This window comes from Salmo trutta, chromosome 12 (genome assembly GCF_901001165.1).
Source record: "Salmo trutta chromosome 12, fSalTru1.1, whole genome shotgun sequence".
Classification (NCBI taxonomy): Eukaryota; Metazoa; Chordata; class Actinopteri; order Salmoniformes; family Salmonidae; genus Salmo; species Salmo trutta.
Window position 1 is genome coordinate 46,695,567 of NC_042968.1, and position 17,500 is coordinate 46,713,066.

Genomic DNA, 17,500 nt, shown 5'->3' on the forward strand with positions numbered 1-17,500 from the left:
GCTCTGGTCTATAGTAGTGCTCTGGTTTATAGTAGTGCTCTGGTCTATAGTAGTGCTCTGGTCTATAGTAGTGCTCTGGCCATAAGGCTCTGGTCTATAGTAGTGCTCTGGTTTATAGTAGTGCTCTGGTCTATAGTAGTGCTCTGGTCTATAGTAGTGCTCTGGCTATAAGGCTCTGGTCTATAGTAGTGCTCTGGTCTATAGTAGTGCTCTGGTTTATAGTAGTGCTCTGGTCTATAGTAGTGCTCTGGTCTTATAGTAGTTGCTTCTGACCATAAGGCTCTGGTCTATAGTAGTGCTCTTGGTCTATAGTAGTGCTCTGGTCTATAGTAGTGTTCTGTGCCTGTATATGCTCTGGTCTATAGTAGTGTTCTGGTATAGTAGTGCTCTGGTCTATAGTAGTGCTCTTGTCTGTATTAGAGCTCTGATCTATACTAGTGCTCTGGTCTATAGTAGAGCTCTGGTCTATAGTAGTGCTCTGGCCATAAGGCTCTGGTCTACAGTAGTGCTCTGGTCTATAGTAGTGCGCTGGTCTATAGTAGTGCTCTGGCCATAAGGCTCTGGTCTATAGTAGTGCTTTTGTCTATAGTAGTGTTCTGGCCATAAGGCTCTGGTCTATAGTAGTGCTCTGGCCATAAGGCTCTGGTCTATAGTAGTGCTCTGGTCTATAGTAGTGCTCTGGCCATAAGGCTCTGGTCTATAGTAGTGCTCTGGTCTATAGTAGTGCTCTGGCCATAAGGCTCTGGTCTATAGTAGTGCTCTGGTCTATAGTAGTGCTCTGGTCTATAGTAGTGTTCTGGCCATTAGGCTCTGGTCTATAGTAGTGTTCTGGTCTATAGTAGTGCTCTGGTCTATAGTAGTGCTCTTGTCTGTATTAGAGCTCTGATCTATAGTAGTGCTCTGGTCTATAGTAGAGCTCTGGTCTATAGTAGTGCTCTGGTCTACAGTAGTGCTCTGGTCTATAGGAGTGGGCTGGTCGATAGTAGTGCTCTGGCCATAAGGCTCTGGTCTATAGTAGTGCTTTTGTCTATAGTAGTGCTCTGGCCATAAGGCTCTGGTCTATAGTAGTGCTCTGGCCATAAGGCTCTGGTCTATAGTAGTGCTCTGGTCTATAGTAGTGCTCTGGCCATAAGGCTCTGGTCTATAGTAGTGCTCTGGTCTATAGTAGTGCTCTGGTCTATAGTAGTGCTCTGGCCATAAGGCTCTGGTCTATAGTAGTGCTCTGGTCTATAGTAGTGCTCTGGTCTATAGTAGTGCTCTGGCCATAAGGCTCTGGTCTATAGTAGTGCTCTGGCCATACGGCTCTGGTCTATATTAGTGCTCTGGTCTATAGTAGTGCTCTGGTCTATAGTAGTGCTCTGGCTATCAGGCTCTGGTCTATAGTAGTGCTCTGGCCATAAGGCTCTGGTCTATAGTAGTGCTCTGGTCTAAAGTAGTGCTCTGGTCTATAGTAGTGCTCTGGCCATAAGGCTCTGGTCTATAGTAGTGCTTTTGTCTATAGTAGTGCTCTGGCTATCAGGCTCTGATCTATAGTAGTGCTCTGGCCATAAGGCTCTGGTCTATAGTAGTGCTCTGGTCTACAGTATTGCTGTTGTCTAAAGTAGTGCTCTGGTCTGTAGTAGTGCTCTGGTCTATAGTAGTGCTCTGGTCTATAGTAGTGGTCTGGCCATAAGGGTCTGGTCTATAGTAGTGCTCTGGTTTATAGTAGTGCTCTGGTTTATAGTAGTGCTCTGGTCTATAGTAGTGCTCTGGTCTATAGTAGTGCTCTGGCCATAAGGCTCTGGTCTATAGTAGTGCTCTGGTCTATAGTAGTGCTCTGGTCTTTAGTAGTGCTCTGGTCTATAGTAGTGCTCTGGCTATAAGGCTCTGGTCTATAGTAGTGCTCTGGTTTATAGTAGTGCTCTGGTTTATAGTAGTGCTCTGGTTTATAGTAGTGCTCTGGTCTATAGTAATGCTCTGGTCTATAGTAGTGCTCTGGCCATAAGGCTCTGGTCTATAGTAGTGCTCTGGTCTATAGTAGTGCTCTGGTCTATAGTAGTGTTCTGGTCTATAGTAGTGCTCTGGTATATAGTAGTGCTCTTGTCTATATTAGAGCTCTGATCTATAGTAGTGCTCTGGTCTATAGTAGAGCTCTGTTCTATAGTAGTGCTCTGGCCATAAGGTTCTGGTCTACAGTAGTGCTCTGGTCTACAGTAGTGCTCTGGTCTATAGTAGTGAGCTGGTCTATAGTAGTGCTCTGGCCATAAGGCTCTGGTCTATAGTAGTGCTTTTGGTCTATAGTAGTGCTCTGGCCATAAGGCTCTGGTCTATAGTAGTGCTCTGGCCATAAGGCTCTGGTCTATAGTAGTGCTCTGGTCTATAGTAGTGCTCTGGCCATAAGGCTCTGGTCTATAGTGGTGCTCTGGTCTATAGTAGTGCTCTGGTCTATAGTAGTGCTCTGGCCTAAGGCTCTGGTCTATAGTAGTGCTCTGGTCTATAGTAGTGCTCTGGTCTATAGTAGTGCTCTGGCCATAAGGCTCTGGTCTATAGTAGTGCTCTGGCCATACGGCTCTGGTCTATAGTAGTGCTCTGGCTATCAGGCTCTGGTATATAGTAGTGCTCTGGCCATAAGGCTCTGGTCTATAGTAGTGCTCTGGTCTAAAGTATTTCTCTGGTCTATAGTAGTGCTCTGGTCTATAGTAGTGCTCTGGTCTATAGTAGGGCTCTGGCCATGAGGCTCTGGTCTATAGTAGTACTCTGGTCATAAGGCTCTGGTCTATAGTAGTGCTCTGGCCATGAGGCTCTGGTCTATAGTAGTACTCTGTCCATAAGGCTCTGGTCTATAGCAGTGCTTTGGTCTATAGTAGTGCTCTGGTCTATAGTAGTGCTCTGGTCTATAGTAGTGCTCTGGCCATAAGGCTCTGGTCTATAGTAGTGCTTTGGTCTATAGTAGTGCTCTGGTCTATAGTAGTGTTCTGGCCAAAAGGCTCTGGTCTATAGTAGTGATCTGGTCTATAGTAGTGCTCTGGCCATAAGGCTCTGGTCTATAGTAGTGTTCTGGTCTATAGTAGTTCTCTGGTCTATAGTAGTGCTCTGGTCTATAGTAGATCTCTGATCTATAGTAGTGCTCTGGTCTATAGTAGAGCTCTAATCTATAGTAGTACTCTGGCCATAAGGCTCTGGTCTATAGTAGTGCTCTGGTCTATAGTAGTGCTCTGGTTTATAGTAGGGCTCTGGTCTATAGTAGTATAGTAGTGCTCTGGCCATAAGGCTCTGGTCTATAGTAGTGCTCTGGTCTATAATAGTGCTCTGGTCTATAATAGTGCTCTGGTAATAAGGCTCTGGTCTATAGTAGTGCTCTGGTCTATAGTAGTGCTCTGGTCTATAGTAGTGCTCTGGTCTATAATAGTGCTCTGGTCTATATTAGTGCTCTGGTCTTTAGTGGTGCTCTGGTCTGTAGTAGTGCTCTGGACATAAGGCTCTGGTCTATCGTAGTGCTCTGGTCTATAGTAGTGCTCTGGCCATAAGGCTCTGGTCTATAGTAGTGCTCCTGCCATAAGGCTCTGGTCTATAGTAGTGCTCTGGTCTATAGTAGTGCTCTGGTCTATAGTAGTGCTCTGGTCTATAGTAGTGCTCTGGCCATAAGGCTCTGGTCTACAGTAGTGCTCTAGTCTACAGTAGTGCTCTGGTCTACAGTCGTGCTCTGGTCTATAGTAGTGTGCTGGCCATAAGGCTCTGGTCTACAGCAGTGCTCTGGTCTATAGTAGTGCTCTGGTCTACAGTAGTGCTCTGGTCTATAGCAGTGCTCTGGTCTATAGTAGTGCTCTGGTCTATAGTAGTGCTCTGGCCAAAAGGCCCTGGTCTACAGTAGTGCTCTGGTGTACAGTAGTGCTCTGGTCTACAGTAGTGCTCTGGTCTATAGTAGTGCTCTGGTCTATAGTAGTGCTCTGGCCATAAGGCTCTGGTCTATAGTAGTGCTCTGGTCTATAGTAGTGCTCTGGCCATAAGGCTCTGGTCTATAGTAGTGCTCTGGTCTATAGTAGTGCTCTGGTCTATAGTAGTGCTCTGGCCATAAGGCTCTGGTCTATAGTAGTGCTCTGGCCATATTGCTCTGGTCTATATTAGTGCTCTGGTCTATAGTGGTGCTCTGGTCTATAGTAGTGCTCTGGCTACCAGGCTCTGGTCTATAGTAGTGCTCTGGCCATAAGGCTCTGGTCTATAGTAGTGCTCTGGTCTAAAGTAGTGCTCTGGTCTGTAGTAGTGCTCTGGTCTAAAGTAGTGCTCTGGTCTACAGTAGTGCTCTGGTCTATAGTAGTGCTCTGGTCTATAGTAGTGCTCTGGCCATAAGGCTCTGGTCTAAAGTAGTGCTCTGGTCTAAAGTAGTGCTCTGGTCTAAAGTAGTGCTCTGGTCTATAGTAGTGCTCTGGTCTATAGAAGTGCTCAGGTCTATAGTAGTGCTCTGGCCATAAGGCTCTGGTCTATAGTAGTGCATTGGTCTATAGTAGTGCTCTGGTCTATAGTGGTGCTCTGGCCATAAGGCTCTGGTCTATAGTAGTGCTCTGGTCTATAGTAGTGCTCTGGTCTATAGTATTGTTCTGGCCATAAGGCTCTGGTCTACAGTAGTGCTCTGGTCTACAGTAGTGCTCTGGTCTACAGTAGTGCTCTGGTCTATAGTCGTGCTCTGGTCTATAGTAATGCTCTGGCCATAAGGCTCTGGTTTACAGTAGTGCTCTGGCCTATAGTAGTGCTCTGGTCTACAGTAGTGCTCTGGTCTATAGCAGTGCTCTGGTCAATAGTAGTGCTCTGGTCTATTGTAGTGCTCTGGTCTATAGTAGTGCTCTGGTCTATAGTAGTGCTCTGGCCATAAGGCTCTGGTCTATAGTAGTGCTCTGGTCTATAGTAGTGCTCTGGCCATAAGGCTCTGGTCTATAGTAGTGCTCTGGCCATAAGGCTCTGGTCTATAGTAGTGCTCTGGCCATAAGGCTCTGGTCTATAGTAGTGCTCTGGTCTATAGTAGTGCTCTGGTCCATAGTAATGCTTTGGTCTATAGTAGTGCTCTGGCTATCAGGCTCTGGTCTATAGTAGTGCTCTGGTCTATAGTAGTGCTCTGGCCATAAGGCTCTGGTCTATATTAATGCTCTGGTCCATAGTAGTGCTCTGGTCTATAGTAGTGCTCTGGCTATCAGGCTCTGGTCTATAGTAGTGCTCTGGCCATAAGGCTCTGGTCTATAGTAGTGCTCTGGTCTAAAGTAGTGCTCTGGTCTATAGTAGTGCTCTGGTCTATAGTAGTGATCTGGTCTATAGTAGTGCTCTGGCCATGAGGCTCTGGTCTATAGTAGTGCTCTGGCCATAAGGCTCTGGTCTATAGTAGTGCTCTGGTCTAAAGTAGTGCTCTGGTCTATAGTAGTGCTCTGGTCTATAGTAGTGATCTGGTCTATAGTAGTGCTCTGGCCATGAGGCTCTGGTCTATAGTAGTACTCTGGCCATAAGGCTTTGGTCTATAGTAGTGCTCTGGCTATCAGGCTCTGGTCTATAGTAGTTCTCTGGCCATAAGGCTCTGGTCTATAGTAGTGCTCTGGTCTAAAGTAGTGCTCTGATCTATAGTAGTGCTCTGGTCTATAATAGTGCTCTGGTCTATAGTAGTGCTCTGGCAATTAGGCTCTGGTCTATAGTACTGCTCTGGTCTATAGTAGTGCTCTGGTCTATAGTAGTGCTCTGGCCATAAGGCTCTGGTCTATAGTAGTGCTTTGGTCTATAGTAGTGCTCTGGTCTATAGTAGTGCTCTGGTCTATAGTAGTGCTCTGGCCATAAGGCTCTGGTCTATAGTAGTGCTCTGGTCTACGGTAGTGCTCTGGTCTATAGTCGTGCTCTGGTCTATAGTAGTGTGCTGGCCATAAGGCTCTGGTCTACAGTAGTGCTCTGGTCTATAGTAGTGCTCTGGTCTACAGTAGTGCTCTGGTCTATAGCAGTGCTCTGGTCTATAGTAGTGATCTGATCTATAGTAGTGCTCTGGCCATAAGGCTCTGGTCTACAGTAGTGCTCTGGTCTACAGTAGTGCTCTGGTCTACAGTCGTGCTCTGGTCTATAGTAGTGCGCTGGCCATAAGGCTCTGGTCTACAGTAGTGCTCTGGTCTATAGTAGTGCTCTGGTCTACAGTAGTGCTCTGGTCTATAGCAGTGCTCTGCTCTATAGTAGTGCTCTGGTCTATAGTAGTGCTCTGGCCATAAGGCTCTGGTCTACAGTAGTGCTCTGGTCTACAGTAGTGCTCTGGTCTACAGTAGTGCTCTGGTCTATAGTAGTGCTCTGGTCTATAGTAGTGCTCTGGCCATAAGGCTCTGGTCTATAGTAGTGCTCTGGTCTATAGTAGTGCTCTGGCCATAAGGCTCTGGTCTATAGTAGTGCTCTGGTCTATAGTAGTTCTCTGGTCTATAGTAGTGCTCTGGCCATAAGGCTCTTGTCTATAGTAGTGCTCTGGCCATACGGCTCTGGTCTATATTAGTGCTCTGGTCTATAGTAGTGCTCTGGTCTATAGTAGTGCTCTGGCTATCAGGCTCTGGTCTATAGTAGTGCTCTGGCCATAAGGCTCTGGTCTATAGTAGTGCTCTGGTCTAAAGTAGTGCTCTGGTCTATAGTAGTGCTCTGGTCTAAAGTAGTGCTCTGGTCTATAGTAGTGCTCTGGTCTATAGTAGTGCTCTGGCCATAAGGCTCTGGTCTAAAGTAGTGCTCTGGTCTAAAGTAGTGCTCTTGTCTAAAGTAGTGCTCTGGTCTATAGTAGTGCTCTGGTCTATAGTAGTGCTCTGGTCTATAGAAGTGCTCTGGTCTATAGTAGTGCTCTGGCCATAAGGCTCTGGTCTATAGTAGTGCTTTGGTCTATAGTAGTGCTCTGGTCTATAGTAGTGCTCTGGCCATAAGGCTCTGGTCTATAGTAGTGCTCTGGTCTATAGTAGTGCTCTGGTCTATAGTATTGGTCTGGCCATAAGGCTCTGGTCTACAGTAGTGCTCTGGTCTACAGTAGTGCTCTGGTCTACAGTAGTGCTCTGGTCTATAGTCATGCTCTGGTCTATAGTAATGCTCTGGTCTACAGTAGTGCTCTGGTCTACAGTAGTGCTCTGGTCTACAGTAGTGCTCTGGTCTATAGCAGTGCTCTGGTCTATAGTAGTGCTCTGGTCTATAGTAGTGCTCTGGTCTATAGTAGTGCTCTGGTCTACAGTAGTGCTCTGGTCTACAGTAGTGCTCCTGTCTGTAGTAGTGCTCTGGTCTGTAGTAGTGCTCTGGTCTATAGTAGTGCTCTGGTCTATAGTAATGCTCTGGCCATAAGGCTCTGGTCTATAGTAGTGCTCTGGTCTATAGTAGTGCTCTGGCCATAAGGCTCTGGTCTATAGTAGTGCTCTGGTCTATAGTAGTGCTCTGGCCATAAGGCTCTGGTCTATATTAGTGCTCTGGTCCATAGTAGTGCTCTGGTCTATAGTAGTGCTCTGGCTATCAGGCTCTGGTCTATAGTAGTGCTCTGGCCATAAGGCTCTGGTCTATAGTAGTGCTCTGGTCTAAAGTAGTGCTCTGGTCTATAGTAGTGCTCTGGTCTATAGTAGTGCTCTGGTCTATAGTAGTGCTCTGGCCATAAGGCTCTGGTCTAAAGTAGTGCTCTGGTCTACAGTGGTGCTCTGGTCTATAGTAGTGCTCTGGTCTATAGTAGTGCTCTGGTCTATAGTAGTGCTCTGGCCATGAGGCTCTGGTCTATAGTAGTACTCTGGCCTTAAGGCTCTGGTCTATAGTAGTGCTCTGGTCTATAGTAGTGCTCTGGCCATAAGGCTCTGGTCTATATTAGTGCTCTGGTCCATAGTAGTGCTCTGGTCTATAGTAGTGCTCTGGCTATCAGGCTCTGGTCTATAGTAGTGCTCTGGCCATAAGGCTCTGGTCTATAGTAGTGCTCTGGTCTATAGTAGTGCTCTGGTCTATAGTAGTGCTCTGGTCTACAGTAGTGCTCTGGTCTACAGTAGTGCTCCTGTCTGTAGTAGTGCTCTGGTCTATAGTAGTTCTCTGGTCTATAGTAGTGCTCTGGTCTATAGTAGTGCTCTGGTCTATAGTAGTGCTCTGGCCATAAGGCTCTGGTCTAAAGTAGTGCTCTGGTCTAAAGTGGTGCTCTGGTCTATAGTAGTGCTCTGGTCTATAGTAGTGCTCTGGTCTATAGTAGTGCTCTGGCCATGAGGCTCTGGTCTATAGTAGTACTCTGGCCATAAGGCTCTGGTCTATAGTAGTGCTCTGGTCTATAGTAGTGCTCTGGCCATAAGGCTCTGGTCTATATTAGTGCTCTGGTCCATAGTAGTGCTCTGGTCTATAGTAGTGCTCTGGCTATCAGGCTCTGGTCTATAGTAGTGCTCTGGCCATGAGGCTCTGGTCTATAGTAGTACTCTGGTCATAAGGCTCTGGTCTAAAGTAGTGCTCTACGTCCTTTCATTCTCTGGTTCTGGGTGTATAGACGTCCACCCCAGGAGGTGGTGTCCCACTCTCCTTCTGTCTTCTCTTTCATTCTCTCATTCTGGATGTATAGATGTACTGTGGTTCTGGATGTGTAGATGTGCTGTGGTTCTGGATGTATAGATGGACTGTAGTACTGTGGTACTGGATGTATAGACGTACTGTAGTTACTGTAGTAATGTTTTCTCTCCATGTCTTGCAGAGCTCCAGGACCCATGGCCTGCCACTTAAAGGATCTGCTCCTCCCTGGTTGGTCAGTCACTCAGACATTCCCATGGATTCCTCCTCTAGAAACTGTCTTCTGCTATGTTCCAGTGAATTATGAGCCCGATCCTTAGCGACCCTCAGCAACCCTCAGCGATCCTTAGCGACCCTCAGCGGATCCCTAGCTATCTCTGGCGATCCCTAGGGCTCAGACACACCAATAGCGTTTGCTGGCCGAGAGTACTTTGCACCTCTGAACGTAATTTTGCGAACCGATTTGCTATCCTTAGCAATCCTTAAATCCCAGTTCAGAGATGACAGACGACACGAGACGAGATCAGATAAAACTAGCTAGGTTTAGAATGTTGTGTTGTACGACAGCTGACTAAAGACGGGGCATTTGGATCAAGGAGACGAGATGTGCAGTTGAGACCGTTTCCACGATAACGGTGCCTCGTTACGTCGACGTGATGAAAACTTTGAAACAAAGTTTTTGCTACTTTGTTGTAGCAAGTTGCTGTGAACAAACGAGTATCATGAAATACGTGTAACAGTGTAGACGACTTGTCAGATGAATATCAGCAAGCTAGGTTAGCTATGTGCAGCAGAATAGGTAGGTTAGATCTCTGCTCGGTTAGCTAGCTAGCTAGCTGCTTGGCTGTGTGGAGAACGTTAGCTCACTGGCTTCCGATTGGCTAAATGGATCCGTCTCGTTTCAAGACTTTAGCAAAAAGGTATGTGACCTGTTGAATCTCGGAAACTCCAGCCGACGACATGAGACGTTTCCTCTCTCCTCTCCTCTCCTCTCCTCTCCTGATATCTGATGTACTCACTACAGTGGGTGTCCTCTCCCTGTCTCTCCCTGTCTCTCCTCTCCTCCCCTGATATCTGATGTACTCAGTACAGTGGGTGTTCTCTCACTGTCTCTCCTCTCCTCTCCTCTCCTCTCCTCTCCTCTCCTCTCCTCTCCTCTCCTGTCTAAACGGCCCTCCTCTCCTCTCCTCTCCTCTCCTCTCCTCTCCTCCCCTGATATCTGATGTACTCAGTACAGTGGGTGTTCTCTCCCTGTCTCTCCTCTCCTCTCCTCTCCTCTCCTCTCCTCTCCTGTCTAAACGGCCCTCCTCTCCTCTCCTCTCCTCTCCTCTCCTCCCCTGATATCTGATGTACTCAGTACAGTGGGTGTTCTCTCCCTGTCTCTCCTCTCCTCTCCTCTCCTCTCCTCTCCTCTCCTCTCCTCTCCTCTCCTGTCTAAACGGCCCTCCTCTCCTCTCCTCATCTCCTCTCATCTCCTCTCCTGTCTAAACGGCCCTCCTCTCCTCTCCTCTCCTCTCCTGATATCTGATGTACTCAGTACAGTGGGTGTTCTCTCTCTGTGTTTCTCATCTCTATATATCTGTTTCATGTTCCCTGTGAGATCCTCTGAAAGTCTTTAGTAATTAGCTTTGCGTTATAAGCACTACTGAACATTTTTGATTTAAAGTTTTGTGGTTTCCCGGACACAGATTGAGATTCAACATTGAGTTTGCTTTCCAGTCCACGATGAGGCTGAATCTGTGTCCTGGAAACCAGCGCTGGGTCGGACGACTAAACTCTTAACGTCTGTTTTGATCCATTCTGTCTTTCAGTTGGACATTAAGTATTTGTCTCCATTGTTGCTGGCTTATGAAGACCAGCTCGCTGAGAAAGATGCCCTTCTGCAGGCCTCGGAGGTAAGAGTGTGTGTGTGTGGGGGTGTGTGTGTGTGTGTGTGTTTTGTGTTTAGTGTCACCCTGTTATCCTCTTGTTAATATCTTTATGCTTTTTCAAATGTGTTATGGTCTATTTAAAAGAGGAAACACAAAGAGAGTTAAGAGCCAATGAAAACACATCATGCTCAGCCAGTATATTAAAGTGTGAAGACATCCAATGAAAGTGAGTTAAGGACATAGTGAAAGAGGCCTGATCTACCCAGGCTCTGGTAGAGATGGGTTCAACTATGTCCCACTAAACTGATAGAGAGAGAGGCCTGGTCTACCCAGGCTCTGGTAGAGATGGGTTCAACTATGTCCCACTAAACTGATAGAGAGAGAGACCTGGTCTACCCAGGCTCTGGTAGAGATGGGTTCAACTATGTCCCACTAAACTGATAGAGAGAGAGGCCTGGTCTACCCAGGCTGTGGTAGAGATGGGTTCAACTATGTCCCAATAAACTGATAGAGAGAGAGGCCTGGTCTACCCAGGCTGTGGTAGAGATGGGTTCAACTATGTCCCACTAAACTGATAGAGAGAGAGACCTGGTCTACCCAGGCTCTGGTAGAGATGGGTTCAACTATGTCCCACTAAACTGATAGAGAGAGAGACCTGGTCTACCCAGGCTGTGGTAGAGATGGGTTCAACTATGTCCCACTAAACTGATAGAGAGAGAGGCCTGGTCTACCCAGGCTGTGGTAGAGATGGGTTCAACTATGTCCCACTAAACTGATAGAGAGAGAGGCCTGGTCTACCCAGGCTCTGGTAGAGATGGGTTCAACTATGTCCCGCTAAACTGATAGAGAGAGAGGCCTGGTCTACCCAGGCTCTGGTAGAGATGGGTTCAACTATGTCCCACTAAACTGATAGAGAGAGAGGCCTGGTCTACCCAGGCTGTGGTAGAGATGGGTTCAACTATGTCCCACTAAACTGATAGAGAGACCTGGTCTACCCAGGCTCTGGTAGAGATGGGTTCAACTATGTCCCGCTAAACTGATAGAGAGAGAGGCCTGGTCTACCCAGGCTCTGGTAGAGATGGGTTCAACTATGTCCCGCTAAACTGATAGAGAGAGAGGCCTGGTCTACCCAGGCTCTGGTAGAGATGGGTTCAACTATGTCCCGCTAAACTGATAGAGAGAGAGAGAGGCCTGGTCTACCCAGGCTCTGGTAGAGATGGGTTCAACTATGTCCCACTAAACTGATAGAGAGAGAGAGGCCTGGTCTACCCTTGGCTCTGGTAGAGATGGGTTCAACTATGTCCCACTAAACTGATAGAGAGAGAGACCTGGTCTACCCAGGCTGTGGTAGAGATGGGTTCAACTATGTCCCACTAAACTGATAGAGAGAGAGAGGCCTGGTCTACCCAGGCTCTGGTAGAGATGGGTTCAACTATGTCCCACTAAACTGATAGAGAGAGAGACCTGGTCTACCCAGGCTCTGGTAGAGATGGGTTCAACTATGTCCCACTAAACTGATAGAGAGAGAGGCCTGGTCTACCCAGGCTCTGGTAGAGATGGGTTCAACTATGTCCCACTAAACTGATAGAGAGAGAGGCCTGGTCTACCCAGGCTATGGTAGAGATGGGTTCAACTATGTCCCGCTAAACTAATATTGAGGCCTGGTCTACCCAGGCTGTGGTAGAGATGGGTTCAACTATGTCCCACTAAACTGATAGAGAGAGAGGCCTGGTCTACCCAGGCTCTGGTAGAGATGGGTTCAACTATGTCCCACTAAACTGATAGAGAGAGAGGCCTGGTCTACCCAGGCTCTGGTAGAGATGGGTTCAACTATGTCCCACTAAACTGATAGAGAGAGAGGCCTGGTCTACCCAGGCTGTGGTAGAGATGGGTTCGACTATGTCCCACTAAACTGATAGAGAGAGAGACCTGGTCTACCCAGGCTCTGGTAGAGATGGGTTCAACTATGTCCCACTAAACTGATAGAGAGAGAGGCCTGGTCTACCCAGGCTGTGGTAGAGATGGGGTTCAACTATGTCCCACTAAACTGATAGAGAGAGAGACCTGGTCTACCCAGGCTCTGGTAGAGATGGGTTCAACTATGTCCCACTAAACTGATAGAGAGAGAGACCTGGTCTACCCAGGCTCTGGTAGAGATGGGTTCAACTATGTCCCACTAAACTGATAGAGCGAGAGACCTGGTCTACCCAGGCTCTGGTAGAGATGGGTTCAACTATGTCCCACTAAACTGATAGAGAGAGAGGCCTGGTCTACCCAGGCTGTGGTAGAGATGGGTTCGACTATGTCCCACTAAACTGATAGAGAGAGAGACCTGGTCTACCCAGGCTCTGGTAGAGATGGGTTCAACTATGTCCCACTAAACTGATAGAGAGAGAGGCCTGGTCTACCCAGGCTCTGGTAGAGATGGGTTCAACTATGTCCCGCTAAACTGATAGAGAGAGAGGCCTGGTCTACCCAGGCTCTGGTAGAGATGGGTTCAACTATGTCCCGCTAAACTGATAGAGAGAGAGGCCTGGTCTACCCAGGCTCTGGTAGAGATGGGTTCAACTATGTCCCACTAAACTGATAGAGAGAGAGAGAGGCCTGGTCTACCCAGGCTCTGGTAGAGATGGGTTCAACTATGTCCCACTAAACTGATAGAGAGAGAGAGGCCTGGTCTACCCTTGGCTCTGGTAGAGATGGGTTCAACTATGTCCCACTAAACTGATAGAGAGAGAGACCTGGTCTACCCAGGCTGTGGTAGAGATGGGTTCAACTATGTCCCACTAAACTGATAGAGAGAGAGAGGCCTGGTCTACCCAGGCTCTGGTAGAGATGGGTTCAACTATGTCCCACTAAACTGATAGAGAGAGAGACCTGGTCTACCCAGGCTCTGGTAGAGATGGGTTCAACTATGTCCCGCTAAACTGATAGAGAGAGAGGCCTGGTCTACCCAGGCTCTGGTAGAGATGGGTTCAACTATGTCCCGCTAAACTGATAGAGAGAGAGGCCTGGTCTACCCAGGCTCTGGTAGAGATGGGTTCAACTATGTCCCACTAAACTGATAGAGAGAGAGAGAGGCCTGGTCTACCCAGGCTCTGGTAGAGATGGGTTCAACTATGTCCCACTAAACTGATAGAGAGAGAGAGAGGCCTGATCTACCCAGGCTCTGGTAGAGATGGGTTCAACTATGTCCCACTAAACTGATAGAGAGAGAGGCCTGGTCTACCCAGGCTGTGGTAGAGATGGGTTCGACTATGTCCCACTAAACTGATAGAGAGGCCTGGTCTACCCAGGCTGTGGTAGAGATGGGTTCAACTATGTCCCACTAAACTGATAGAGAGAGAGACCTGGTCTACCCAGGCTCTGGTAGAGATGGGTTCAACTATGTCCCACTAAACTGATAGAGAGAGAGACCTGGTCTACCCAGGCTCTGGTAGAGATGGGTTCAACTATGTCCCACTAAACTGATAGAGCGAGAGACCTGGTCTACCCAGGCTCTGGTAGAGATGGGTTCAACTATGTCCCACTAAACTGATAGAGAGAGAGGCCTGGTCTACCCAGGCTGTGGTAGAGATGGGTTCAACTATGTCCCACTAAACTGATAGAGAGGCCTGTTCTACCCAGGCTGTGGTAGAGATGGGTTCAACTATGTCCCACTAAACTGATAGAGAGAGAGAGGCCTGGTCTACCCAGGCTCTGGTAGAGATGGGTTCAACTATGTCCCACTAAACTGATAGAGAGAGTGGCCTGGTCTACCCAGGCTGTGGTAGAGATGGGTTCAACTATGTCCCACTAAACTGATAGAGAGAGAGGCCTGGTCTACCCTGGCTCTGGTAGAGATGGGTTCAACTATGTCCCACTAAACTGATAGAGAGAGAGGCCTGGTCTACCCAGGCTGTGGTAGAGATGGGTTCAACTATGTCCCGCTAAACTAATATTGAGGCCTGGTCTACCCAGGCTGTGGTAGAGATGGGTTCAAATATGTCCCACTAAACTGATAGAGAGAGAGGCCTGGTCTACCCAGGCTCTGGTAGAGATGGGTTCAACTATGTCCCACTAAACTGATAGAGAGAGAGGCCTGGTCTACCCAGGCTCTGGTAGAGATGGGTTCAACTATGTCCCACTAAACTGATAGAGAGAGAGGCCTGGTCTACCCAGGCTGTGGTAGAGATGGGTTCGACTATGTCCCACTAAACTGATAGAGAGAGAGACCTGGTCTACCCAGGCTCTGGTAGAGATGGGTTCAACTATGTCCCACTAAACTGATAGAGAGAGAGGCCTGGTCTACCCAGGCTGTGGTAGAGATGGGGTTCAACTATGTCCCACTAAACTGATAGAGAGAGAGGCCTGGTCTACCCAGGCTGTGGTAGAGATGGGGTTCAACTATGTCCCACTAAACTGATAGAGAGAGAGACCTGGTCTACCCAGGCTCTGGTAGAGATGGGTTCAACTATGTCCCACTAAACTGATAGAGAGAGAGACCTGGTCTACCCAGGCTCTGGTAGAGATGGGTTCAACTATGTCCCACTAAACTGATAGAGAGAGAGGCCTGGTCTACCCAGGCTGTGGTAGAGATGGGTTCAACTATGTCCCACTAAACTGATAGAGAGAGAGGCCTGGTCTACCCAGGCTGTGGTAGAGATGGGTTCGACTATGTCCCACTAAACTGATAGAGAGAGAGGCCTGGTCTACCCAGGCTGTGGTAGAGATGGGTTCAACTATGTCCCACTAAACTGATAGAGAGAGAGACCTGGTCTACCCAGGCTCTGGTAGAGATGGGTTCAACTATGTCCCACTAAACTGATAGAGAGAGAGACCTGGTCTACCCAGGCTCTGGTAGAGATGGGTTCAACTATGTCCCACTAAACTGATAGAGCGAGAGACCTGGTCTACCCAGGCTCTGGTAGAGATGGGTTCAACTATGTCCCACTAAACTGATAGAGAGAGAGGCCTGGTCTACCCAGGCTGTGGTAGAGATGGGTTCAACTATGTCCCACTAAACTGATAGAGAGGCCTGTTCTACCCAGGCTGTGGTAGAGATGGGTTCAACTATGTCCCACTAAACTGATAGAGAGAGAGACCTGGTCTACCCAGGCTCTGGTAGAGATGGGTTCAACTATGTCCCACTAAACTGATAGAGCGAGAGACCTGGTCTACCCAGGCTCTGGTAGAGATGGGTTCAACTATGTCCCACTAAACTGATAGAGAGAGAGGCCTGGTCTACCCAGGCTGTGGTAGAGATGGGTTCAACTATGTCCCACTAAACTGATAGAGAGGCCTGTTCTACCCAGGCTGTGGTAGAGATGGGTTCAACTATGTCCCACTAAACTGATAGAGAGAGAGAGGCCTGGTCTACCCAGGCTCTGGTAGAGATGGGTTCAACTATGTCCCACTAAACTGATAGAGAGAGTGGCCTGGTCTACCCAGGCTGTGGTAGAGATGGGTTCAACTATGTCCCACTAAACTGATAGAGAGAGAGACCTGGTCTACCCAGGCTCTGGTAGAGATGGGTTCAACTATGTCCCACTAAACTGATAGAGAGAGTGGCCTGGTCTACCCAGGCTGTGGTAGAGATGGGTTCAACTATGTCCCACTAAACTGATAGAGAGAGAGGCCTGGTCTACCCAGGCTCTGGTAGAGATGGGTTCAACTATGTCCCACTAAACTGATAGAGAGAGAGGCCTGGTCTACCCAGGCTGTGGTAGAGATGGGTTCAACTATGTCCCGCTAAACTAATATTGAGGCCTGGTCTACCCAGGCTGTGGTAGAGATGGGTTCGACTATGTCCCACTAAACTGATAGAGAGAGAGGCCTGGTCTACCCAGGCTGTGGTAGAGATGGGTTCAACTATGTCCCACTAAACCAATAGAGAGAGAGGCCTGGTCTACCCAGGCTGTGGTAGAGATGGGTTCGACTATGTCCCACTAAACTGATAGAGAGGCCTGGTCTACCCAGGCTGTGGTAGAGATGGGTTCAACTATGTCCCACTAAACTGATAGAGAGAGAGACCTGGTCTACCCAGGCTCTGGTAGAGATGGGTTCAACTATGTCCCACTAAACTGATAGAGAGAGAGACCTGGTCTACCCAGGCTCTGGTAGAGATGGGTTCAACTATGTCCCACTAAACTGATAGAGCGAGAGACCTGGTCTACCCAGGCTCTGGTAGAGATGGGTTCAACTATGTCCCACTAAACTGATAGAGAGAGTGGCCTGGTCTACCCAGGCTGTGGTAGAGATGGGTTCAACTATGTCCCACTAAACTGATAGAGAGAGAGGCCTGGTCTACCCAGGCTCTGGTAGAGATGGGTTCAACTATGTCCCACTAAACTGATAGAGAGAGAGGCCTGGTCTACCCAGGCTGTGGTAGAGATCGGTTCAACTATGTCCCGCTAAACTGTCAAACGTATTTAGAGAGAAGAGAAAAATACAGCTCCTCTTGGCTGGCCATTTTTCACTTAGTTAGTGTCCCAAACTAAGTGATTTGCCGTCCATTTGGAGGGCAAATCTGACCATAATTCTATCCTCCTGATTCCTGCTTACAAGCTAAATTTAAAGCAGGAAGCACCAGTGACTCGTTCTATTAAGCTACGGGACTGTTTTAGCTAGCACAGACTGGAATCTCAGACCTGAAAGACCTGTTTCTCCTGCAGCAGAATCCTTCTTCTTTGAGATGGTAAAGTCCTCAGCTCTACAGGGGACATTTCAGGGGGACAGTCATCTTTGACATGGTAAAGTCTTCAGCTCTACAGGGACATTTCAGGGGGACAGTCATCTTTGACATGGTAAAGTCTTCAGCTCTACAGGGACATTTCAGGGGGACAGTCATCTTTGACATGGTAAAGTCTTCAGCTCTACAGGGACATTTCAGGGGGACAGTCATCTTGGAGAATAAACCACACTGAATGAGGCTGTTTCTCCACTTGGAGCTGAAAGGAATGAAACATAATCATATGCATTTTAGGATTACCTCTCTTACCCCTGCTCTACCTCCTCTCTCTACCTCTCTTACCCCTGCTCTACCTCCTTCCTCCCTTACCCCTCCCTGCTCTACCTCCTCTCTCTACCTCTCTTACCCCTGCTCTACCTCCTTCCTCCCTTACCCCTCCTCTCCCTCCTTCCTCTCTACCTCCCTTACCCCTGCTCTACCTCTCTCC

At 48.1% G+C, this 17,500-nt stretch overlaps 1 protein-coding gene across 5 annotated transcripts in view; it reads left to right on the top strand.

Moving 5' to 3' along the window:
* cep89 (centrosomal protein 89) overlaps positions 1–17,500 on the top strand; it is a 121,279-nt gene that overhangs the window by 29,330 nt on the left and 74,449 nt on the right. For all 5 annotated transcript variants that reach the window (XM_029768560.1, XM_029768559.1, XM_029768561.1 and 2 more), the window contains 2 exons: positions 8,657–8,707; positions 10,284–10,367. In XM_029768560.1, coding sequence (XP_029624420.1) covers positions 8,657–8,707; positions 10,284–10,367 — 135 coding nt within the window. The remainder of the gene's footprint in view (positions 1–8,656; positions 8,708–10,283; positions 10,368–17,500) is intronic.